The sequence below is a fragment of the Lactuca serriola genome, chromosome 8, assembly GCF_051521515.1.
Source record: "Lactuca serriola cultivar US96UC23 chromosome 8, Lser_US96UC23_V15, whole genome shotgun sequence".
NCBI classification, from domain to species: Eukaryota; Viridiplantae; Streptophyta; class Magnoliopsida; order Asterales; family Asteraceae; genus Lactuca; species Lactuca serriola.
The window spans coordinates 14670753-14697881 of NC_136415.1; the positions used below are offsets into that span (position 1 = coordinate 14670753).

Sequence of the window (27129 nt, forward strand, 5' to 3'; positions counted from 1 at the left end):
TTATATTGTTACGCTACTATTAATGAGATCTTCGATTCTCGTTTAGGTTGTGTTAGCTAAAAATCGTTCGATCTAACATTCGAACTCCGGGTTGTATCCCGCTAAGCCGAAACTTCGAAAAATCATAACTTCTTCATACGAAGTCAGATTTGGGCGTTCTTTTTATGGACGCTCTCGGTTTAACATATTCTACGACTTTCGTTAAGATCACTAAGTCTAAAAACCACTTTATCGTAAATTCACTATTTACGCTTCTCGGTGCCGTGTCGGTTCCGTCGCGAAACTTCGACGGGTCATAACTTCTTCGTTATAACTCAGATTTTGGCGTTCTTTATATGTACGAAATCCTTGTAGCACATACTATAACTTGGTTAAGATTAATCATTCTAAATAACATTCCATCAAAAACTCATTTTTGATGCTTATTGTCTCTAAATTGGCTAGCCCGAATTTGCGGGCATTACAATTATCTCCCCCTTAGGATGATTATGTCCTGGAATCATCAACGAAACAGGGTAGTATAATGACTCCATACGTTATATCTTCATCCTAGGTAATAATCGTAACTTCTTTGTTCCTTCGAATAAGTATCTAACTCTTGGACTTCTTACTACATACAGTGCTCGATCTTGCACCCGCTCTTCATACTATGTTGTAACCTTCGAGTTACAAACTCAATACTTATTGGAGACTCTTTCTTCTTCTTAATGAACTTAAGATAAGTTCTCTAATTACTACAATGGACCGACGTGTCATATTCTAATGACCTATCATCGTGTGACAACGTTTAGACTCAAGTCTCTTAGAGTCGAATTCCAGAATGGAATATACCCCCCCCCCCCTTCATGTCCTAATGTGATATAATCACCTTTTAGCATGTAGCATTTCTAGCTACAAGTTTATTACTTTAACAACGATCACAATCGCATTGATTATCTTTCATTTTAAACTTCTAGCTTAAGTTGGATGCTACATCAAACTTGCTTCTCTGAACCACGTAACACACTCATCTTAGTCGGACTCGATATGCTATGGCCTCTAGGGTCAGAATAACAATCATCTTCCCAATCATTACCGAAATGATGGTAACGGCATACTTGAATAAAACAAAATCAATTACTAGCTTCTTGGTAACCTTGTGACTTTCCCTGATCCAAGTGTGAGTCCTATGCTTCTGGTAGTATAGGCCTCTACTACCTTTCACACCTACTCATACTCATCCCAAGTATTGTCTCGCAGTTCACCCAAGTCACCATACAAGAAAATCACATAACAAATTGATACATCAGATAATAAAACGAAGGTTTTATATTATTCCTTGAAACGATTACATAGGTGTTTAAGTTCAACCTATACTATGCCTCTAATAGGCTATACCACGTGGTACTATCTACACGACTACTTCATAGATCCTTATTCCTGATCCCTTTCATTGCCATCTGCTTCGTCAAGGATCATATGGAACACTCTTGCCTTTGGTTTTGGTGGAATGTTGGGCCTTGTCGCTTCTTTCTTCTTTGGGAAATCCTTAGCAACACGCCCTTCTTCACGACATTTATAGCACACCCTTTTGCTGGTGGTGCACTAATTGGCGTAATGCCCGGTCTTCTCACACTTGTAGTAGGTCACTTCCTCGCTACATTTCTCGAAGTTCTTCTTCTTTCACTTCTCGCACCATTTCACTTCGTTTCCTCCTCCACTAAACTCCTTTGATATGAGTAGTTAATGTGGTTCTACCGTGGAAGAAATGGTGTAATCCACGAAGAGAAATAGACAACTTGTGTTACTAATCAACAATCAAATAAGGTTTACAAATCACCTACAAGCAATTAAAAAATGAAACCCTAAATCTTGAAATCAAGTTCCAAGGAGAAACAAGGCCATAAACTAGGTAAAAATGACAATAAGTTCCTTAAATTGGCCAAACAGTAGCTCGCCACTACATTCGTTGCTAGATCAAGTCACATAACCATGTAGCGTTGAAGGGGGAAACTAATCAATGACTTGATCAACTATCAGGCCATCCAACATAGACCTGAATTTTCTTCTTCCTTCCGGAAATGCTCAAATTTTCGAATGGTTATGAATAATAATTATTACATATCACCAAAACAAAAATAAATAAATATAAATGACATAACCAAGTTACAATGGCATGACAATTAGTCTAAAAAATCACATACACCGTGTTATTGTCCACTAGATCAAGGCTAAGCATACAATACATATCAAATTTGGTTAGAAACATACGAAATACATTGAAAATCCAAAACAAAGACAAGACATACAATTGGTATATACAACAAAAGTCAAAATTATATATTCAAAAAACACCATTAAACTCATATTTTTGTTCAAGAAATGTCATTTTGACATGTTATTGCAAGTCTAATCGATTTACATGTTCGAAAAACACCATTAAACTCATATTTTTGTTCAAGAAGCACCATTAAAGTTACATTTTTATATAAGATTTACCATTAACTATTTCTTTGTACACATGTAGTCACTTTCATCTTTTCCAGTCTAATTATTTTTTCGGTCATATTCTCCGAACGACACAATTCTAAAGAAAGAAAACATCATTTTACCTATTCATTTTAAAAACATTGCAAAGTACATGGTCTTATCCTTTTCACATCTGGTTAAAACGCCCCGCCCCTCCATTTACTACCACCAAAATCCGTCTTGTCGTCGCTCACATATTTTTCTGCTCTTCTCCCTGTTTAGCTAGATTATGAAAACCATCCTCACACACATCACTTTATCACACTCTTTCTTTTTGAACAATGTCAGTGATAATCATCTTCGTTCAAGGATGCAATTACATTGTTGGAATCTGAGCTTAAGTTTAAACTAACTTGAGGTTTGAATTAGTTTTTTGGTTGGAATGTAAGTTTGAGTCGATGGGAGGTTTTAATCAATTTTGTTGCATGTTGAGGTTGACTGTAGATAGTTTTTTGGTGGTGGCGAATGATGGAGATGAGTGGTTGTGGTGGCAAATAGTGTTGATAGAAAGTGTTTTTTCTTTTGTTAGAGGTGGATGGTAGGGGTGTAAGTGAGACAAACCAACTCGCGAGAAACTCGAGACCGACTCGGAAAATACTCAAAATTAACTCGATCTTAATCGAGCCGAGCTCGAGCTCGAGCTACTCGAGTACCTTATCGAGCCGAGCTCGAGTACAAAAATACTCAACTCGTAAGGCTCGCGGGCTTAGTCGAGCTTAGTGTAATTTACATATATTCATTTCTTTATAATTGTTCATTTATAACATATATGTCATTTCTTTATAATTATTCATTTATGACATATATGGTTGATGTTATATTGATATTAGGTGATTAATAGTGGTTTTTTTTGGTAGTTTGGACATTTACATATGGAATGTTTAATATTTCTTACTCAATTTAGTGATTTAGATTTTTTTTTAAATATTAGTAGAGCCGAGCCGAGCCGAGCTCGAGACTGTCGAGTATTTCACAAGCTCGAGCTCAAGCTTAAAATCAAGGCTCGAGTCGAGTTCAAGCCGAGTTTCGAGCTTGAGTATTTTAGTCGAACCGAGCTTCGAGCTTGGTAGTATTCGGCTTGACTCGGCTCGTTTACACCCCTAGTGGATGGTGGTGATGGGAGGTGAGTGGTTTATGTGGGAGTGGATGGTGTTAGTCACATAAAATTAATGAAACATGGTTTAACGGTAAATCATATATAAAAAATATTAACATGTGATACCGGGTCAATATAATAGATTTTGAATAGCTTTAAATTTAACCGTACAAAGGAATATATATATATATATATATATATATATATATATATATATATATATATATATATATATAAATAATGGTTGCAAAAATCGCTAATCGGCCGTTAATCGGTGGACTAACGATTATGGATTAATCGGCTAGGCGGGGATTAATCGAGAGATTGATCGGGGACCATTAATTATTAAGAAAATTATTCAAAAATTTATAAATCTAATTTTAATCCTACAAAAAAAGTGATTAATCGGCAATTAGGTCCGATTAGGGCCGATTAGGTCCGATTAGGGCCAATTAGGTCCGACTTTGACCTGTGTTGACCAAACCCGATTAGGTCCGATTAAGTCTGATCAGGTCCGATTAGGCCCGATTAGGTCCGATTAATTCCGACTTTGACCTGTATTTACCAAACCCGATTATAGTGACCGATTAGCAATAAATCTCATCGGTTGATGTCCGATTAGCGATTAATCGGCCGATTAGGCCGATTTCTGCAACAATGATATATATATATATATATATATATATATATATATATATATATATATATATATAATTATTGTGTTATTGTATGCATGAATGTGGGCCAATTAAATTTACTTATTTTAAGAAAGTGATTAATATATATTATTGAATTAAATATAATTGAAAAAATCATCTTAATTAATTACAAGGGTAATTTAGTCAATTAATATAGATTTAATGAAGGAAAATTGCATTTTTTAAGGGATCATAGATTCTATTAATTTTAAAAATCCAATTTTTCGAATTATAATTCTTTTAATTCAGACATTCTGACAGAATATGTTTATGAGTATTTTCAAAAATAAAAATATTCTTGAACCATAAATAATAAAAATATTCTTGAACCTATTTCTTGATGATGACTTAAAAACTTCTTGAAAAATAACAACTTCTTGTAGAATAACAAAATATTGAACAATCAATTGAAGAATAAAAACAAAAAATACATTATTTCTTATAGAATGCGTGTAACAATTGTTAAGAATTACATTTATTGTTAAAGAATAAAACTAAAAAAACAATCAAAACGGGGAAGAAAACATCAAAATCTAACAACGACTAATACATTCTAAAAGAATAATGTGGTCCTTTCTTCAAGCATCAACTTCTGTGATTCCAACAGAATTGGAATTCGTCATTCTATTCCAACAGAATTGGAATTTGTCATTCCATTCCAATAGAATTAGAATCTCACCAATATCATCCATTGAATCATTTACATAAATGAATAAGAGTATTCCAAGATTCACAATGTACAGAAAGCCATACAGGATCTGAAATAACAAGAAAGATATTAAGCCAGCAACAAATTTATGTAATTGTCAAATACCAAATGCAAGTAAAAAATCACCTGGGCAGGATACAGCTGGCCTCCTGTTACATATTGTATGTCACCTTCCTTCTTTAACAACAAAATAGATAAATAATGTTTAAAATATATATGAGAAAATGAAAGAAAAACCATTGAAATATGAATTTAAACCTTAAAACGGGTTCTTGAGCTTTTGTTCTATTCTTTGACATTTTATGGTCAACCCATTGAAGTCTGAATTGAGTCCACCGAAGTAGTCCTGTTTTCAGAAATGGCATAACGAATTACAATCGGGACCTGTATACTAAAAATAATAGAGAAAATGTTTGGTAGATTGTTTTAATAATTATTGTTTTTTTAAGACTTGTGAGAAAATATCAATAACTACATCATACGTTGTGATGAGTGAAACTATGAAAGACATTGCATTGTACCCATTAGGTTCACTGAGTCGAAATGAAAACACCACTTAACAATGTCTTTTTAGTATAATAAATCTAGAAAAGTAAGAAACTTGCCATGATTTATGAATTCAAGCTCGATGATGTTGCTTCCAGTGCCACTAAAGCGGCTGAGACTATGAGTCGATGTACAGATACTGATCTCGATTTCGCCTTTGATCGTTTCAACGGATTCGGAATTTGGATCGTCCGGGTCGATTATGGACCTATCGAGAATTGAATTTGCGGGAAGAATTCTTTCTTGGGTGTAAGAACCCACCTCCGGTCTTGCGTAATCCACGACATCTCCAACTTTGTAGAAATAGGTTCTTATTTAAAAAAAACGCAGAAATCGACACAGTAGAACCGTAGGCGATGGAGGAAGAAATCGACATTCGAAGTAAGGAAGAAGACGTGATGATCAGTAAGGAAGAAAGGGAGAACATCGATTACCACCACTAAGACCACCTATGTTCGATGCTTGATTGCTCGATTCTTCCCTCTCCCGATCTATGAAGAAGACGATGAAGGGTCGTTGGTGTCGATTTGTTCAATTTAGGGTTTTCAGAATCGATTTTTAGATAAAGAGGAGAACACGATTTAAACTGGAGAGATACCATGATTATAGGGATTATTTTTGGAATTTATTAAACAAATTACTAAATTACCCTTATTTATTTATTTAATTATTTAATTTTGATTGACCCACATTTATGTATACAATAACACAATACTTAGTTAAAACATTTGAACCTAGCTCTCTCTCTCTCTCTCTCTCTCTCTCTATATATATATATATATATATATATATATATATATATATATAAGTAGTAGTCCAATTACCTACAAAGTTATATTTCCTTGGCACATTGTCTTGAAAATACATATTTTTAGCAACAATTTTCAAAGTCATGAATAAGACCATCCGTTATACCCACCACATACCACATATGTGGTGGGTGCCACATCAGCACCACATTCCACTACCACTAACATGGGATACCTATCACTAACACACCACTCCACATCATTATTTTTATTTTTTTTAATTCAAAAATACAATAAAATTACTTTTTTTTTAATTCAAAAATTACAATAAAATTACATTTTTTATAATTAAAAAGCATTCATTTTTTTTAAAACTATTTTTTCATTAATTATAAAAATAAAATAACAACTTTAAACTACATTACTTAGTTAATCTAGAAAAAAAAAACATTACATTAATAAGAAAACGAACAAACGTACATATAAAAATCCTAATCGTCGTTCATGCTATGTTGGTACAAATGTTCCGCGACATCTTCTCGAAGATTGAAACACGTTTCACTGTTATGAATTTCAACAACTCTCTCTAAAATAGCATTCGTTCCGGGTACGAACTCCTCAATTGGAACGACAATGTCGTTCGGATCATACGTGCAAATCGCTCGACCTTCATCTTCAATAATCATATTATGCATTATAATACATGCTAGGACCATTCGTTTAATTCTTTCTTTATCCCAGAGTCGTGTAGCATATTTCACTACATGTCATGTTTGCTTAAGGACTCCAAATGCCCTCTCGATATCCTTTCTCGCCGATTCCTGTTTTTTTGTAAAAAATTTTGTTTTTTCACTTCGAGGAACCTAGTATGCCTTCATCAATGTAGAATAATCCGGGTATATCCCATCACCAAGGTAGTAACCGTATTTGTACGCGTGCCCGTTCACCATGAACGTCATATCAGGTGCTTTGCCGGTCCAAATATCGTTGAAAAATGGAGACTGACCAAGAACATTAAGGTCGTTGTTAGACCCCGCTACTCCAAAAAAGGCATGTCATATCCACAAATTTTGAGATGCAACAGCTTCTAGGATGATAGTTGGTTCACCTATATCTCCTCGAGTGAACTGACCACGCCATGCAGTTGGACATTTTTTCCAAGTCACATGCGTACAATCTAGACTGCCAAGCATACAAGGAAATCCATGCCTCTCTTCATGAGTCGAATATAATCTCTCAATATCACGTTGAGTAGGTTTACGCAAATATTCTTCGTGAAAAACCTCATAAACACATGCAGAAAACCAATCTACACATTCAACTGCGGTCCTCTCGGATACTTTCAAGTATTCGTCAGATGCATCAAATGCTATACCGTATCCCAAATACCTAAGAGCAGCCGCACATTTTTGTATACTACTAAAACTCATTCTTCCTCTAGCGTCGGGTTTTTGTTTGAAAAAATCATAACGAGATTCTAAAGCATTACTAATACATAAAAATATAGTCTTATTCATACGGAAACGACGTTCGAACGAGTCGTCATTATAAAGACAATTATCGGCAAAGTAATCACGTACCAATAAGTCGTGTGCGGCTTGGTGATCACGATTGACGACCGCCCTTGTACGCGCTGCATTCGAACTTTCTTCGGCATGAACGTGTTGCACAACATTGAAGAATGTCTCGACGAATTCTACGTAGTCATCCGAGTCAAAACTTTTTAAAAATTCCATATGTATTGTGGGATCCATGTGTATGTATTTTGTGGTTTAGAGAATAGAATGGGGTGTAATAGAATGTGTATGTATGTGTATGTGTTTTGGTAATAGAAGTTTATTTATAATTGAGTTTGAAAAAAAAATAAAAAAAGAAACGTCCAAAATAGCCGTTCAACGGCCAAAAACCAAACAACCAATCAAATGCCTCGTTTGAATCCGTTGTCCCGAGCACGAGTCACCACGAGCACGACCTACCACGAACACCGGGACGGTGTGCACGTCCGTGGTTCGTGGTCACCTCAACCACGAAGTGCCTCGTGGTTAGTATATATACCATACGGCCTAATAATTTTGAAATCAGTTAATATCCGTTGGTTAAAGATGCACCGTGGCACATTGTTTTGAAAAATACAGATTTTTTTAGCAATAATTTTCAAATTCATCAATAATGATTTTCAAGTCAGTTAATATCGGTTGGTTAAAGATGTACTGTGCCGTCCTTACTATTTCAAAGTTTGAAATTTAGTAAAAGGGCGAAGAAAAAAATAAAATCAAACAAATTTTATATCATTAAAACAAATAAAATATTTCCCAATGATCCTGCCGTTAATGGTGGTTATTGGTCGTTGCTTTTACTCTCAACTCATATGACGTTTTTGTCCGTTTTCTAGTTGGGTTTCTAGTTACATCTTTTTAAATTTATTAATTTAATAATTCATTTGATGTGAAATTAGCTTGGATTTTCATGTATAAATTCAACTATTTAATTAGTTTCAACAAATCCTTGAGAAGGAGATTTCACCCACCGAATCTTTTTGCTCGCTTTGTTTAAATAAAATATTTATTTTTCATATTTTCTTACGTTTTCATATTTGTCGGCAGAAAATAACAATTTTTTTTTCCTTTTTAAAATTTGCAATACTTATATTTTTTTCTTAAATAATCTAACAAAATATGCTATGAACTCGTGTTGTTTGTTTCAAACTGGAAAAATATAATTTTGTAATGATAATATCCGTATTAAAACATAAAATATGGAGCTAGTTAGTAAAAATAAAGATGATTGATCTCGGTTCGTGAATGAATAAGATTATATTTTCAAACACAAATATATTTTAAGTGACATAAACATCATAATTTTGTATTATTTTAATGAGGTTGGAAAAATCTTTAAATTGCTTATCATAAATATTTTTCTTGAAAATATAAACAAACTCAGGTGCATCAAAAATGATTGATTATATATACAATTAAAAGACAATAGGCTTATAAACAATAACCGGTTGAGTTGGTTACTGTTCATCGGCTCAGGCTAAAAGTGACGGCTCATCAGCTCCATACTCCATTGTTCGTCTTCTTCAGCTTTGCCTCCTGACCGTCTCGCTATTCTAGGTGAAAGCTTACAACACCATCTCAAAACGTATTAACTCATCAATACATCCATGTTACACAGATTTTCCTCCAATCGACACCTAAATACCTTTTCCTCACAACACCTATGGTTCGTTGATGCGCTCCAAACTTCCAAAATTGACAACTTGATTTGTCCATGTTCATTCAAGATTGTAATTAAGGGTTATCGGCAAGCTTATTGCAACTTGCTTCATTTTGAATGTTTGTATTCCGTCATTTCTTCTTTGGTTTGCCCTAATCTTCTTTCTTCAATGAAATTACATTTTTTTTGTTTATGTTTTGATTGTTGTTAATGTTTTTGGTTTTAGCTTTCTGTTTTACCAAAATTATGCGATAGTATGTGCATAAATTGTATTTCGCTGTTTATTGTTTGATTGGTGAATTGTAACTTACGAGTACCATTGCATTTAAGTTATAATAGATACAGATACCTCTCGAATACCCTGTTATCCTCATTAATTACATGCTTTGGTATATGTTTTTGGCAGTGGCTTTCACTATTTTTTTTAATGGTAAATACAAATATATACTAAACTAATTTATAACCTGTGAGAATCACGGTTACAAAATTAATTAAATTTTCATAGTGAGAACATTTGTAGGCATAAAAAGTAGGAATCAATTTAATTTCTCAAATTATTAATCAATTATTTTAAATAAATTATTAATTAAAAGATATTTTTCTGTTATATCAAATTATAATAGTTAATTTAAATAAATATGTGAAATATTATATCATGTATAATTTGTATTAATTTTATTTTAATTTTATTCTAATGTTATTAATTTAATTTAATTAGAGTGAGAAATTTAAAATTTGAAATTTGAAATTTGAAATTGAGAATAAATAGGTTGACAACTGAGATGCATTAATTAGGAGGCTTAATATGGTGACAAATGACAAAAGTTGAATAAAATATGTATTAATTATGATGCCTAATAGGATGACTTATGTCAAAAGGAGATTACAACTATTTTTTTATTAGAATATGGATTGTATTGATTTTTAGGTTATTAGGAAAATGACCTTACTTTGGTTTTTGCAAGACACTTTGGCATAAAGCAAGGCTCTTTTTTTATATGCATTCCCACGGTTTTTATTATAAACTCAAGTTTTTGTATTTAAGTGCACATTTTTATATAATTTTTTAAAAAATCAAATAATTTTTTAATAATCAACTATACATTAGTTTTTTATTTTTTAATCAGCTAGTCAAATACAAAATTTCAAATGGCTTATTTTCTATATATAATCTTCATATTTCTTCTAACAAGCTAATTATTTGATAAGAAAAAAGATAATTAAATTTGCTTTGCAATTGTTATGAAAATGCCTTTCTGGGGTGATTCACGATTTTTTTATTTAATGTTATGTTGACAATGTGAAACTTGAATTTTGAAGTATGAAAGTTATATGATGGGTTAGTGTATCACACATTGGTGTGATTTGGTCCCTTATGTTTTTTATATACGTTGGAGTTTATCTCTCTTTAGAATGGACTCTTTTGAAGAGTTAATATGAGACTGCACATATATTTACATGGTATTAGAACTCGTGTATGCACCCCCGTGGCTTGAAACGTCTTTATCTATCACCGTCAAGTCTTCGATTCTAAAGTGGAGTGTTAGTATATCACACATTGATACGACGCAGTCATTTATGTCTTTATATATGTTTGAATCTTCTCTTTCTACAATCGACTCTTTTGAAGAGTTATATTTACATGATGTTCAAGCAGTTGTAATGTTGTGTATACATTTTAAATTAAGCAAAACCTTTTCTCTTAACATATTGTAAAATTATGTGTAAGATTCTTAAAATTACACCTAAAAAGTTATAAACATAAGATACGATGTAACATACATTATATGCTTTCAAGATATTAGAAAATTTTTAGTTTGCAAATACAACAATTTTAATTTTTTTTAAAATTTTTTTTTGTAGTATCAATGAACAATACATACACCATATGAAAGGAATAGGGATTAAAACAAATTTTTAATTTGTATATGTGGCTAATGTAAAAAAAACACGGAGTTATGTTTTCGTATGTGTTTTGTATGATTAATTATCAACTAAATAAACTAATGGTTATTTTATGTTATATCTGTCATATTTGTTGTGTTTTAATTGAATCGTTTTGTGTCAGTAAAACAAAACACAATATCATAATGCATCATATTTTTGTAATATAAAAAAATATTTTTTTCATATTTGTGTTATATAAAAAATTTATCTTGTTATGTTATATAAAAAAACACACTATACAATTGTCCAACTTAAAACCCATCATTCTTTTAAAGCTATTAGCCAGAGTACTTATTCACATGTCATTGTTCTTTTCAAGGAAATTATTTTGGTCCTTCATACATCAAACCTTAATCAAATCTTTCACTCTCTTTCAAATGTATGTCCTAATATTTTTTTTAACAACTGAATTATTTTATTTAACAAAAACTAGCAAGCATTTAGAAAAAACAATTACATCAAGACAATTTCAAGAGAATTTTGAATCCAACTTATCCAACTATTAGAACACTTACTATTTCTTCCGCTATACCAATTAACCTAAATTCTTTTCTTCCACTAAGTATGAGTAGTTTTGACAAGGACGCTAATTCCGAGAGCTTGAATTTGAACAATCTCATTAGTCATTAAATCACCATCGTGGCTAGTGAAGAAACCGGTAACCGTAAATCGATATTCTGATTCTTTCGACTATGCCCATTATTCATTTCAGTAAAGAAACAACAACAATATTACCCAAGTCTCATATAAATGGGGTAAGGGGAGGTAGGATAGTCGACACTCCCGATAAAGAGACCGTTTCCGTAGAAGACGGAAATAATATAGAAATACAAAAAGATATGAGATAAGATTAAATGGAGGCTCCCACGTTGGATTATACCTGCAAACAAAAATATCAAGTCGTAATGAAGAAAACAAAGGAGTTTGTCAGAAGGAAGAAACTAGTAAGCTAAAAATTTGCATATAAAGAGGAGCAAAGGTTAACAAGAAAACACGAGAGATTGAGAGGGTAAACAACTAATGATATCAAGTATCAGCCCAAACAAAAAAAAGCTAGAGTGCTAGATCCTATAATACCCAAATACTACTCTACAACCTTAATCCCAAGTCTTCATAGTTTCCTATCTGCAACCTTTTTATTATTCGTCCCGGTAAAGAAAGCCAAATATTACTTGGGTTATTCAAACCCTATGCTCACATTCTTCACCCTATTCACCAATCGAACCCCTTAAATGATCTTCCAAAATCCAACTGGGTTATCAAAATCAACATTCTTGAGAATTGGGAGGATAAAACCAATAAGGGCATTGAAATGGAGAATGAAATTAGTAGGTTGTTTGTAATTGTGTTAAACGAGAGAGTGCCCTTTGTTGTTAATTTTTTAATATAAAAAATAAAAAACATATATAATAGTATAAAATAACTTAAAAAGATTTTTAAAAAAAATCTGACCAAACAGACAATATTTTTAAAACCACATGAAACAAGCGCGTAAAGATTTTCATAGTTGTCTTCAACCAGTTATATATGATAAAACACTATTGACAAATGTTTTCATCGTACTAATGACAACTATTGGCGTGTTTGACATGAAGCCTTTTAAAAAAAGCTCGGAAAAAAAGTCATTTAGCATAAGGTGCTTCTAGTATTTTTTTTGTTTTTTGTTTTTTTTAACTATGAATCCAAAATTTACTTTAAGTTGCTTTTGAGAGCTTTTAGTTTTTAGTTTTTAACTAATTTTTCATATTAAAAATCTAACAACTATTTTTGTAAAATACTTTTGTATAGATAAAAGTTATAGCTTCCAGCTACCAATTATCAGCTTTCAGCGGTAGCGGAAAGCCAGCATAGCTAGTTTTGCAAAAGACATTGTATATTATATTAAATCAAATACGATAGTCCACTAAATATAATATTTTAACCTAACTAACTTAACCAAAATGTTAGGGCTTGTTTGTGTTCCTAAAAGGAAGGCTACAAGTTTACCGGTTGAAAATCGCCGTAAGCAAAAAACTCTATATCCACCTCCTACCCTTCCTACCGAAAGCGAAGGACGTTGTATGATTATATGTTTAACATATATGCCAATTGTTATTTTAGTTCTTGTCGATGTTTCTTTAACTTCGTCTTGCTCCAATTGTTCCTTTTTTCGTCCCACCTGTTGCTCACATTGTTGTTGTTGTTGATGTTTCGATTGTTGTTGCTGCCACGAGGCTAGTTTCCACTGGAGCGAGGAGGAGAAACACTTTGATCAGAGTAGAGGACTTGCAGAGCGGAAGAGTGATCTGAGTGGGTTGGTTGGGATGGTCGGTTGTGATCAAGATGTGTTTCTTCAAGAGTGAGCATGGAGCGAGCTTGGTTGAAACTTGGCAACGGGTCGTGGTGGCGAATAAGTGTGACAATGTTGTCAAACTTTGGCCCCAATCTGTTGAGAATGTGGGTAACCAAAGTCTTTTCGGGAACCGGGAAGCCAATGTTAGCTAAGAGATTCGATATGGAACCAAGTTTGGAGAAAAATTCACCAACGGTTCGATAACCAAGAGTTAAGTTCCGAAGTTTGTTTTTGAGTTCGATAGACCTAACTCTTTATTGTCTCGAAATAATTCTTCAAGCGTTTACCAAAAATATATAATATTATTTCCAAAGCCATAAGATACGACCGATTCACTGGTGTTTCAAAATTTAATGTTGGTTCATTAGATACATATAAACCAACACCCAGAACTCCCATTAAGAGAAACATGGAACCTCCCGCCGTGTACAAAATAAATTTTGTGGCTGAGTAGAGAAGTTTTTTTTCCTCCCCACATGGATAGAAGTAGATAAACCGAAATTAATTCTAATTCCCACATGATGAAAAAGGGTAAAAGGTCCCGAGAAGAAAATGATCCTATTTGACCACTACACATTGATAACATCAAGAAACAGAATAATCGAGAATCCCGAGTAACAGGCCAGACATCGATTGCTTCTAAGTCGTTTTTGACAACCATGTTGAGCAATGGTTGAGTGAGAGTGCCATAGATCCACATAGATACCAGGGAAGCGAGATTTTCCAATTCCTCATGGTTCTCACCTTTGGGGACGAAGATATCGTCGATATGCCCGTCGACTCCATAATCTTTGCAGTGAGTGGGAAATAGTACTCTCCAAGCGTTATAATTCATTTGACTTAAATCGAGGATGAGCGAGACATACGCTTTGATATTTATGATGCTATATGGATTGAGATTTTCAGTAAGAGGGGGGATATCGTCGTTGGCCATTAAAGAGAGTCGAGGAAGAAGAAGCACAACAAGAAATAAGGCTTTAGCAATGCCACTATTAGCGACGACAGACGCTTTTAGCGACGACATCCGACAAACTCTCTTTTTGTCATTGCTAAAAGTGTGTGTTGTAGATTATTGGCGTTGCTAATAGCCTCCTACCGGCAATCCGAGTGTCCCACATGAAATGGCATCATGGTCGTTCGGTTTTAAAATGATTCATCGGTTAGGGTATAAATTCTCATGAAGCAATAGGGACGACGACATGTCGCCGCTAATGTTGTGTGACCACCATAGAAGAGATCTTGACCCTACGTTTTAACCTAATCTTACAACTTACACTTATGTAGAATGACGCGTCTTTTTCCCTCCAAGACATCGTCACTATTTCCCTATGGTCGCCGCTAAAGGTGTCGCTCCTTTTGTTCCTTCGTTCTTCCCAAAATAGTTGCTACCCACTGCCACTCTCTCTACATTTTTCTTTGGCGACTAGACGAGTTCACCGACAAAGTGTGATGATTGTCATCGGTTCATCTACCACTCACTTCACCGGCGACGCCACTTCTCTCCACTCCCACTCAGCTCGTCGGATTGTCATCACTCAACGTTGTACGACAAAAAAATCAGCTTCTCCGGCCATCTCCAGCGACAGTAACGTACTCGATATCCCTCATTTCTATTTCTCTTCTGGGCCTAATTTCATGAATTTTGATGTTATAAGGACCATTAAAACCACCATAGCATCACTGCCACATCATGGTTGTTTTCCGACGACCGCCACCCTCACAACACCATCGTCAGATTTTTCATTTCTCCGGCCACAGGTGCAATTCTTTGCCTGTGTTTGTATTTGGTAGGGTATGATGAATGTGAATATATATGTGTGTGTGTTTATATTAAATGCATAAATATGTATATCTAGTGAATGTAAAATGTATATCTAGTGAATGTAAATGTGAATATATGGTGATTTTGAAGTTTTTGTATATGATTTAGTATATATGCCTAGTATTTCTTGTTTTTATGTTATGTATGATGTTATTTTGGATTTATTAGATAGTTTTATGAATGGTATTGACTAGTATTTCTTGTTTATTAGATTGTTTATGTAATGTGATATATTTGATGTTGTATGTAATGTAGTATGTATTGTTTTATGTTATTTGATGTTTTATGTAATGTAGATTTGTAGATTATGATTTCTGTATTTTTTAAAAAATTTGCATTTATAATATATATAAACTAATATCATATGTAAATTGTTTAAAAAAAATAGTTGCGACAACTTTTGTGACGACATGCACCAATTGCGATGACACCTGCCTCACTGAGAAGCTTTTCCGAAAAAACTTCAACCGTTTGCCGGAAAATTAATAGAGGCGACACTAATAACGACGACCGGGGCTTTTAGCAACAACATCTGTCGGAGACGACACTAATTGCGATGACATTTGAGTATTAGCTACGAGGTAATACCGACGACCCTTTTTTGTTGCTAAAGGTATTAGCTACGAGGTAATACCGGCTACCCTTTTTTGTCGCTAAAGGTATTAGCCACGATTTTAGGCCTCAATTGTGATGTTATTTGTTGTCGCAAAGGTAAGGTTTTTTGTTGCGAAGAACGAGAGTAGCAGAGAGTGCAGTCGGCGCCGGAGAAGATGGCAGTCGGGGTGGGGTCATTAGGGTTTAGATTGCTAGTTTGTCTGTGATACCATATCAGGGTGGATAATCTCTCTTGCCTTCCATTCTATTCACGTAATGTATAAATACATACAATAATAATACAAATGGGCCTATCTACACAAATAGGTTAGGCTATCTAATATGGGCTAATATACGATATACAGTAATAGTTCAGTGTTTGGATTTCAAACCTAATCTAAGTACTCATGTTGAGTGCATGAGAAAGCTTAGGATCGACACATCACACATGTTTGTCTGGAAATAGTTTAATTATGGGTTTATTGGTAGTAGTCTAGCTCATTTGTTATGCTCTAAAAGGGTCAATTTTTGAACAATTATCATTTAAATTTGAAACATGTGTTAATTAATGTTATAACAAAAATCCAATCATAATATTAATTATAACAATCTTGCGGTAAAAAATTACGACAATGGACCAAAACTAAAAATATTAATCATCTCGAAAAAGACTTGCAACAATGGACCAAAATCAAAATTGACGTTACTATTTATATAGGCAAAAGGCAATAGTGCCGACTGTGAGATATTTGTAGGATATCGTATTTGATTATCTACTAGTGTAGTGCTCTTGCCACCAAATTAATCAACCATAATAAGTTATAACGAAATACAAATACAAATTTTGATTATTCTGAAGCGAATTGGAAAATACTCCTAACGATCATTAACGTACTCCCATGTCGATCCGCCACAAACACTACTATAATATTACTATTTTATGAATTCATTAAAAGAGCTCTTGAAAATATTACTATTTTATGAATTCATTAAAAGAGTTCTTGAAAGAAAATGTATCAATCGTACAAAAGTCTATCGATAATAAAAACAACACGTATCCCCAAATTAATAACAAACAACAATAGTTCGCGGGCTAAAATTGCATTATAAGCACCTTCGTATACTACACAAGAACTTAGCGATCCTATTTTTTTAATTTTAAAGAGTAGACAATGGCAATATTTCATAAAACATAACTTAAAATCTAACAAGAAGTTTAAGATTATGTTTTATCCAAGGTTGTCAAGATCCCGATCTTGATTGTAGGACCGTAAGATCGCATATGGGATCGTAGGATCGAGATCCGATCCAATCCTATCACTCTATGAAAATTGACAAATTTTAATCTGAATTCTCATTTCTCTACCCATTTACTAATTAATCCAGTCGCCTAACCCACATGTCAATCGATAATACCTATTTTCTGAACCGTAAACTGATTGATATTGCTTCTTACCCTTATTGATTACGCTTCTTATCAAGAGTGGTATATGTAAAGTGGTTGATGAATGTGAATTTTGCATGAATTAAACTTATAATCGGTGGGTCTTAGGATCTCGATATCGATCTTACAATCCTGATTTTGTAAACCTGAGAACGATCCTACGTATGATCCCGATCTTCACAACCTTGGGTTTGTCATTATAGGGAGTACCAGAGTACCTAGCTGACTCTTTCACAGCAAGTTGACTAGTAGCAACATATGTGTTGAAGGCAACAAGTAGTGGAACACTTAATAGTGCACTGCAGAGATATTTTCATATGGAAAGTCTAGAACAAAAATATATGTGATTCGCTATTTAAATAAAACTGATATATAGAAACCAAATAGTCAAAAATAGTAGTAGGAGGTCGGATCGTATAAGTAAACCAAAAAGATTTAAAGTTCTTACGATTGTATCCGACAAATACTAATATCATGAAATATTTTTACAATTGTATCATTACTAATACTATCTAAAACATCTTTTTAAGATATAACATTAAATATCACTTAAAAATTAATCACTCATTTTTTTATTATATGACACAAATATATCACTCAAAAAATATATAAGGTTATTTTTTAATCCGTAATTAAGTATTTCAGCTATAGAGATATAAAAGGTGGGCTTTAAAAGTCTTGATTTATCTTTAACTTTTTTGTCAAACAAATTAATGTAGGTCACAAATAAATTTTATATACCGCTTGTAAAAGAATTAGGTTGGTCAAGTAACCCACGTTGACACTATATGTACACGCCATTGAATGTTCACAAACAACGTAGGCAAGTGGGATATGTGTATGTATATTGGCATCCATATTTACAAGTTCTCCAACACATTTTTATATCCCTCCCTTATGAGGGGGTACAGATGGATAACGAACATAGAGATACACACTAAGGCCGGACGGAGTGGGGAGTGGGGAAGCCGCGGGAAGGCTTCCCGCATGGTGAAACACCACACCGGGGGTGCGGGAAAGAAGCAGCAGGAAGAGGGTGGGGGGAGAGAGTCCCGCTCTCTCTCTCTCTCTTCTAACGATTAGCTGTGCATTTTTTTTTCTTTTTTTATTCCAAACTGGAGAAATGAGTTTTTATTGGACCAAAAAGTGAGGGAAGGGTTTCCTATCCATCCCTTGAGTTTTTAGTGAGGGAAAGGAAAACGAGGGAAAGAAGGGTATGTCCCACCAAAAGTGAGGGAAGTCTAATACCCACTAAATAATTCAACGTCAGAAAGTAGGAGGCTGATTTAGTTACGTTGAAGTAGTTGAATAACTAATAGGATTTAGTAGAAGAAGGTTGTTCCATTATATGAAGAGTTTTAAGACGAGTTAGAAAAAAGTAAAACCAATTAGAAGACCATAGATTCTTGACTTTTAAAACTGACACAAAAGAACTCATTTCCTTAAAGGATTTTACGTTGCTCGATTGTTGTAAGCTTCAACATAAAACTCCATGATCTAATGCAGGTTATCATTCGTTCCACCAACTATGGAAGAACCGATAAATTCAAAATGAATACTCAGAAACTGGAAGAATGCGGACGGAGAGAGGAGAGCAGAGAGAATTCTTGGTCTCTTGTGTGTGGAATTTAGCTGCAAGAAAACTGTAATCTTATCCGTAAAAACCCTAGGATACACCCAAAATAACCGCTAGAGCCATAGTACATCGTCACGGTATGAAGTCACACATTAATTGGATTGGTCCAACCCGATCCGACCAGAATTTTGCTAAAATTAAAAGTTCCTTAACCCTCAGCTCCCAAAAAGGCAAAGTAAATCACGTCATTCCACAAACCTCTTGCCTATTCACATTTGTGGGCTTGAACCATACCTTATCCTCCACTAAAGCATTCGAAGGCTTAAGGTAAGAAAACCCTTTTAAACCTATTGTAGATTTTTCCCCCAACTACATGGGACTACAGAAAATTGCCGCTTCCAATTCAATTTTCTAAGCCAATCTATACTATCAATGTAGAGTTCTTTACTTTGTTATATCTAATCTTTTATAGTATATCTTTAACTTTCAGAGATTGCACGTGTAACCATTGAATATATTTTGATTATTGTGATCATCATAACAATTATCCATGATACTGTATTAAAACATTGCCTATAATTAAACATCTTACTAAAAGTTACATTATTAATCAGACTTATAAGTTGTACAAAAGGAATTAAGGATATTGCGTCATCTAACTAGTAATCATCAGAGACAAACAATACACAAAAATACTGCATGCATGATGCCAACTTAATATTTAATCCAAGAAAATAAGAAAAGGTTATTTTGTAATTATAAATCCAAGTTTAATAAAATGTTACACTTGTTATGCACATATTTGTAGTATATTGTTAGCTGTAATTTGATTTCTAAATATATTAGGCTCAAACCAAACCACATAAACCGCACAAAAAGGAGAACCAAACATCATAACCTTTATAATATACAAACTTGTAAAAGAAACCTTTTGCTTTGCATACATTCCTAACCTAAAAACATTATGTAATGAACCTCGCAGAATAGAATATACAAATCACCATCAATCCAAAAAGAAAAGCTCCAGTTTATGGTAAGTTTGATGATATGAGAGAATGAATTTTATTGATGAGAAAATTGAATCAAATTTGAAAATGATGAAGAAGATATGAGTCACCTCCAAACAGTCTCGTTTGCATCAGTGAAAATGGCATTGTGATGTTCTATCAGACACTGTAAAACCTCTATGCCACTGAAGTCAATTCGCACCCCATCATCCAATGGGATTGCTGAGGAAACATCTGAATCTTCACTCTCATCTGGATGGAATTTTTTACACCAATAAAAAAAAATTTAAAATTAACTCCCAGATTCTAAGCTAAATGCATGACATAATACTATATATTATAGCATCATTACGAGTAAGATGTAGAGTTTACAGCTTAAAAGTATAATATGGTTTAATAAACAAATGAAGAAAAGCATATTGTTATTAAGGGCATTAGAGAACACAAACCTGCAAGCATATCCCATTCGTTATAGTTTTGTACAGAATCAAGATTTGCATTGGATTGAGTCTTTGAGGGCTGATTCCAGAACTGTTTATAAGTTTCTGGTGGTTGTCCCTTCTGCCACATAATGATAGGAGCCATCTCCATAGCAAGGCTTCCAGCATCCATCTAAAAAAAAATTTATGATTACTACAACGCCTAATCATTTATTTATTTGAAAAAGAAAAACAGAGAGAGAGGACCTTGTTGAGAAGCGACTTCTTGCTAACACGTAGCAATAAAGCAGTAATGAGTTCAAGTGTCATGTAATTGACTGTGGGAAGTTTTTTCAATATGCTTCTCATTAGTGGGATGCTGGAACGGGCCCCACGCACTTCATTGTGGAGGTCTGGAGTGATTAATGGCTGAGGAAGGCTTGCAAGGTAGCACTTCACAAGGGCAGCAACGTCAATTGGGTTCACATTTTCAGGTAGTGGTGCATTCAAGTCTGTTGTAATTAGTTAATTACATTTACATTTCACAAATCACAACGAATTATTACAAAAATATTGATGAAATTTGGACTAGAGTTGGTACCCTTACCCTGGTTGTATAATGAAACCAACTGCTGAATGGCTTTCTTGTTTCCTTCAGACTTGAATAAATCAGGTGAGTTTAATCCTGATAATACAAGATAATCTGCAGATTTTATTAACAGAAAAGGAACAGGCTTGCTGGATTCTTGCCTCTGTACTGTAACCTCTATTGGAACACCAAACACTGAACAAAACAATTTCATGTCAGTTTAAAAGACTTTTCTTTGACTATTTATGTAAAAATATAAAAACAAACTTACCATCAGTGCTTGCAACACCCTTTTGCCATCTTTCAATATCAGTCAACAGAGTTTTGCTCTTTTGGGCAGTCTTCTTTGCCACCTGGAGAAAAGTCAATGATAAAATTAAACCATAAATAATTAAAAGGTGGATTAGTATTTAGTAGTTAGTAGTTACCTCTTCTACTTTAGTTTTCCCTACAACAACTTTCTCTTTTGTCTCTGAAACACCTTTTCTTAGAAAGAAGCTTGTAGTAGCAGCAGCATTGACAAGTTTTTCCTGCATTGCTTGCCTTGTTGATGGCTGTTGAAAGAGAGACCATCTGTTTTTCACCACAGAGCCAAATTTTCCTGCAGCTTCTGAAACATTGCCTTTTGCATCTTTAGCAACTTCACCAACAAATGTTCCTGCAGACTGTCCAGCTTCTTTCAGTTTTGTCCCTGCATTGTTTGTTTAATTTATGAAGAGAAACTCAGAATTGTCAAGTGAAAGAGCACATAAGTTAAGTTAAGTTACCTGAAGATGAGAAGAAACCACTGGCCTTCTCTTGCCATTGAGGCGAAACGACTGAAGGCATTAAGCTGATTTCTTTTACACCAATGTAAAAGAAAGATAATCAATCAGTGAATAGAATAAGTAATTAAAAGGTTAATCTTTTGTGACTATATGTTGACAAGAGTTTTTATCACTAAGGATAGGATCAAAGTTCCAGACGATGTATATTTATTAACTTTCATATGTTTCAGGCAAAGCCATGTAATTTCTTGATCACTAGACAAACAATCTAGAAAGAAGAGCAGTTTTTACAATTTGAGGCTCTCTAACTTGAAAAAGAAAGTAACATGATCATTGGGTTGTTATGATTGCTTTCAAAATATCCACACAGCGTACGTAAGTACTCTTGGAACAAACTAACTAAATCAATTTCAATTTTTCAATATCAAACGGAGATAATCACATCAATGATCGCCGGAAAACTTCGAATTCCACAGGGAAAAAAAAGAGTCAAGAAACTGAAGAACCGATTAGTCACACCACTTGTATTCTTATTCAATGATGAAATATGTGTTTGTAAACAAACTGAAAGCAAGCGATCAATCTTCAAACGTATATATAGAAACGCATATATATGTATAACAACAGATATCATTAAACAGTAAGGATCAAAAACTTACGAAGAACGAAACCCTAGAGAGTTGCGAAAACAGAATAATGAATTGAGGGTTTACCTTCCGATTTGCGGTTAATCGATACTAAGATTTCTCGCAGCGAATCTTGAGGAACAGCTAAAATCAAAAGCTTTTAGAGAGAGAAAGAGAGAAAGACGTGATCATTCGAGTTCTTTTGTGGGGGAAAGTGACAGTAGGCAAGAAAATAGACCATTGACTAAAGTAGGATGACGAGTCAGCAGAACCAACGCCAATAAGGCTGCTGGTGTAGGAGTTTTTGGTGGACTAGAGAATATGGTAACGTAGCTCTATTTCTGGATTTTTCCAACAGATTAACGGTAGAGAAATTATTAAATAATTTTTAATTTCTTGTTTAGTTTTTGTTTTGAAACTTGGTATTTTGTTACATTTACATTGGATAAATGTCTAACGAATTTGATATCATAAAAGAAAATGTTTCGAAAGGGCTTTCCTACTCATAATGATACCAACATAATTTAATCAAAATTTACAAATCAATAGTATCGACTAAAGCAATTAAGCAAATATCTACTCTCTGGATTTAAGTTCATAAAATTCACACATGTACTAGGGTTTGAAATTCTCTTTATTCGTAAAAATTTGAATGCTTTTTATAGTTGTACAACTCTTAGAGATTTGGTTGATATCCAAACATCATTAAACTAAGTAATTATCTAATTAAGATAATTAATTGTCTTCATATAATTATCTTCCGAATTTAAAGCTTTTGGCTTATTACAAAATAAGTTCTATCTCTATTGGTTTCTAATTAAACCATCAAGTATTGATAAATAATTAAACCCTAAAATTCGAATGGTTGTATTTTTTTTTCCAAGATACACAATTTTTCCCTCCAAATAACTGAAAAGTGCGTGTTTGTAGAGAATTTTTACATATACATTAATTTTTTTTTTGTTGCAACTTGTTTGTCTCGCCATAAAACAATGTATTTTTTGTGTTAGTATATCTAAGTTGTTTGGAATTAGGATATAGTAGGATTATCCTAAATTTGATTTCATGATACCCGATGCAATAGGGTCAAAATACAGATTTTAAAATTTTACACACAATCCCTAAAATTATTCAAGTTACTTATTGATATTTCTTCCCCTGCTTCTCTAACAATGAGATCAAAGCAAAGCATCCAACTTTTTTAATCTTCAAATGTGCCAATGCAGCTAGCAACTATTCTTTCAACATTCAAAACATCATTACTTCAATACCTAACTTGTATAAATTAAATCGTATTTCTAGTTACAGTTAGCTGACTTTAAGCTTTGTTAGCTCAATTCAATTTACAACAAATCCTCCAAATAACACAAATCTTCTTTTTATCCATACCAAAGATTACAAAAAATGTAAGTTTTTGTTAAACGGATGTCTTTTCCCTTATATTTGCATCAACTCCATGGATGTAGGCATCCTATTCCATTGATGCTCTCACAAGATTCTTCTGAGATATGACCATATAAATCATCTCTATCAAATCCCAACTATTTCAAGAAACCAATCCTCTTATGTATCATGGAACACCAATATGTTGAATATTCAAATTGTCAGGATTCTGGGATATTTCAAACATGATCATGATAGTCCCAATTGCTGTCAAATTTCTTCAAGTTTTTTACAGATTTGCTTTATATCAGGCCTGAGAGAAGGCGATGGAGAACAACAATCCATTGCCATCGTGAACAATCCAAGAACACGTTCTTCATTCATCAAACTTCCATCACCATTATCTTCATCAACCAGAATATCAGGATGATACAAATCTGATATCCGGTTATCCAAGATTGCAATCCTCAACGAGGTTGCCAAATAAGAATCTTGATTAGGGTTTCCTTTCTTGTTTACTGCTTCCTTTCCCGTAAGTAATTCCAGTAAAATCACTCCAAAGTTGTAAATATCAGTCGCCTCATTCGTTTCTTCCATTTGCATCAATTCAGGTGCTTTATACCCTTCAATATCAGCTTCTTCGAGCATTTCTTGAGCTGCATCTTGTTTCAAGAAAGTGTGTAGACCAAAATCCGACACAAATGGTTGGTGATTTTGACCCAAGAGTATGTTCTTTGACTTGAGATTTCCATGGATTATCGGTTTTTGAAATCCCGTATGTAGATAATCTAATCCTCTAGCAATCCCCATCGATATCCTACAAATGGCTGTCCATTTATGACATTCGTCTTTTCCATCTGCCAAAAATTTTGAAAAAAATTAGCATCTCAATAAAGAAAAAACGGAAGGTTAGAAAATAAAAAAGATTACCTTTGATGAATTGAGCCAAATTTCCCATTTCGTAAAAGGGATGAACAAGAAGCTTTTCACCTCTACGCCCAGAATAGAACCCACAAAGAGGAACTAAATTAGGATGCTGAATTGAGCCCATAAGTTGTACCATAGGCATCAAATCTTGTACCTTTTCTGTACAAGTTGGTCTCAAGAATCTCAAACATACGATTGAATTATTCGTTGCCAAATTAGCTTTGTACAAAGTCCCGTATTTTGATTTCCCAATAACTTCACCAGGGGCATCGAGTATATCAGCACAAGTCAGATCTTCACCACCATTAAACCTTATTAAATTCCCATTTATTTCCATTTCTGTACTACTTTCAAAGCTTGATTCTGTGTCCCGAGATTCATCATTTCTGGACCCTTTTCTTCTACAGACACAAATCAAACCCAGGAAAATGAACACAACCAACGAAATTGATGAAGTCGCAATAAGAATAAGCTTGTGGCCCTTCTCCATTTGGGTATACGATCAAAAGCTCAAAGAATCAAGAACATTCAAACCCATAAAAAAGGGTAAAATGGCAATCGGTGTGGTGTCTAAAATGCTAGTTCGACATGGGTATATAATAAAAAGCTCAAGGAATAAAAAACAATCATATACCCATGTTCAGAAAGATCGAAACTTTTCAAGAAAAATACTATGATCCTTTTACCGTTCTTGATGAAGGTGAGAAATGCAGGTGCAATGAACAAGAGACATTCGGTTTATTCAAACAAGAAATAAGGATTGAGTGTAAGTTTATGGATATTCTCTATGTGGGTATATGATCAAAAGCTCGAAAATATTCAAGAAAAGTTGGAACTTGTTTAGGTGTTGTTGGAAGAAGGTGAAATTCGTTCACGGGTTTAAGTATTCTCACCCACTTTGGCTGATTTGAACAGATAAGAAATGTGGATTTTTTGGTGTCATGACAGAAATAGAAAGTGCTAATAATTCTGTTTGGAAGATGGACTTTCAGAAAAGAGTCTTCTGAAGAAAGAGGAAAGAGACAAGAGGAGGGATTCTTGACTAAAGAAGGAGATTGGAATGTCTAGTTTGAGAATAAGGTTAAGGAATCGGATTCAGTTTCAAGTTTCAAGTTTCAAGTTATCCAAAAGCCATAACATATAACTTAATTTGGTTTAGAGTCTCCATCTTTGAATTAATGATATCTTTAATTATATGTGCGATTTCAATCCACGTCTATTGACGTCGAAAATAAATGGTAAAAGTAAAACAAAGTACTTATTCATAATTCTATTGATTGAACTATTAATTGTTTTCTTTTCCATTAAGTTTTTCTTCTCTTTAAAATCGTTATTTTTATTATTATATAAATTTCACAATGTTCAAAACAATTTCAAAGACGTTATTGATTTTTGATGTTACAAAGTTTTTAAGCTATGACTATTTATGTTTAACAACATATTTTAGAAACTATGTCGTTTTATGGTAATAACTTTTTAAACACGAGTTTCATAACATAAAACTTATTCATATTTTATATTTATTCTCAAAAAAGTAGCCACCATCTTAGAAAGTTTTTTCATCTCAAAGCCATTAGTTAATACTTGATATGTGCCTTCACAAAAGTCAATCATTTATAATAGCTATCAAAATAGTTTGTATCGTTGGCAGGGCCGTTCCAAATATATTTTGGGCCCAGGATGAAAAAAAAAATAGACTCTTAAAATACACAAATGTTATTAAGTTTTTTATAATAACTTCATAATCGAAAGAAAATTACTTGTACTATCTTTTAAATATAACAATTTTTATAAAAAAAAAAATTGGGCCCCTTTAAAAAAAATGAACCCTAGACGGTCGCCTCTATCACCCACCCTTTGGGATGGGCTGATTGTTGGGAAAATATTTCGAAATTTGTATGTGATATTGATATATTACGGCCATAAATAACAATTAACCATTTTCTTCTATATCCGGTTTTTAAAGTATAAAGATAATAAAAATAAAACGTGTAATTCATAAAACCAAATTAACGTTACAGAGAAAAGAAAAAAAAAAAAAAAAAAAAAAAAAAAAAAAAACACCATTAGTTCGAAGGGGATTGGGGAAAACAAAATTAATGACAAACTAATAAATAAGTCAATAGTTTCATTGGGAAATGGTGGTAAAAAGGTATTATAACACATTAACTTTC

The 27129-nt window shown here is 33.4% G+C and overlaps 2 protein-coding genes across 3 annotated transcripts; both read right to left on the bottom strand.

The window, feature by feature from the left end:
- Nucleotides 1-20116: 20116 nt before the first annotated feature.
- LOC145069790 (small G protein family protein / RhoGAP family protein) lies at nt 20117-22880 on the bottom strand. Of its 2 annotated transcripts, none has more exons than XM_079016738.1 (8): nt 22733-22880; nt 22020-22091; nt 21681-21943; nt 21524-21605; nt 21271-21447; nt 20931-21175; nt 20694-20856; nt 20117-20496 (listed from the first exon to the last, which is right to left on the bottom strand). In XM_079016738.1, exons 2-8 carry the CDS (start codon nt 22078-22080, stop codon nt 20351-20353), a joined length of 1137 nt encoding a protein of 378 aa, XP_078872864.1. In that variant the 5' UTR covers nt 22081-22091; nt 22733-22880; the 3' UTR covers nt 20117-20350. The 2 variants fall into 2 exon arrangements, with proteins under 2 accessions (XP_078872864.1, XP_078872865.1); XM_079016739.1 differs by having other exon boundaries at nt 22020-22084; nt 22733-22855.
- A 978-nt stretch (nt 22881-23858) lies between these two features.
- Nucleotides 23859-26022, bottom strand: LOC145071046 (putative kinase-like protein TMKL1). Its single transcript, XM_079017984.1, has 2 exons — nt 24959-26022; nt 23859-24885 (listed from the first exon to the last, which is right to left on the bottom strand). The coding sequence occupies exons 1-2, from the start codon at nt 25443-25445 to the stop codon at nt 24299-24301; spliced, it is 1074 nt and encodes a 357-aa protein (XP_078874110.1). The 5' UTR covers nt 25446-26022; the 3' UTR covers nt 23859-24298.
- Between the last annotated feature and the right edge of the window lie 1107 nt (nt 26023-27129).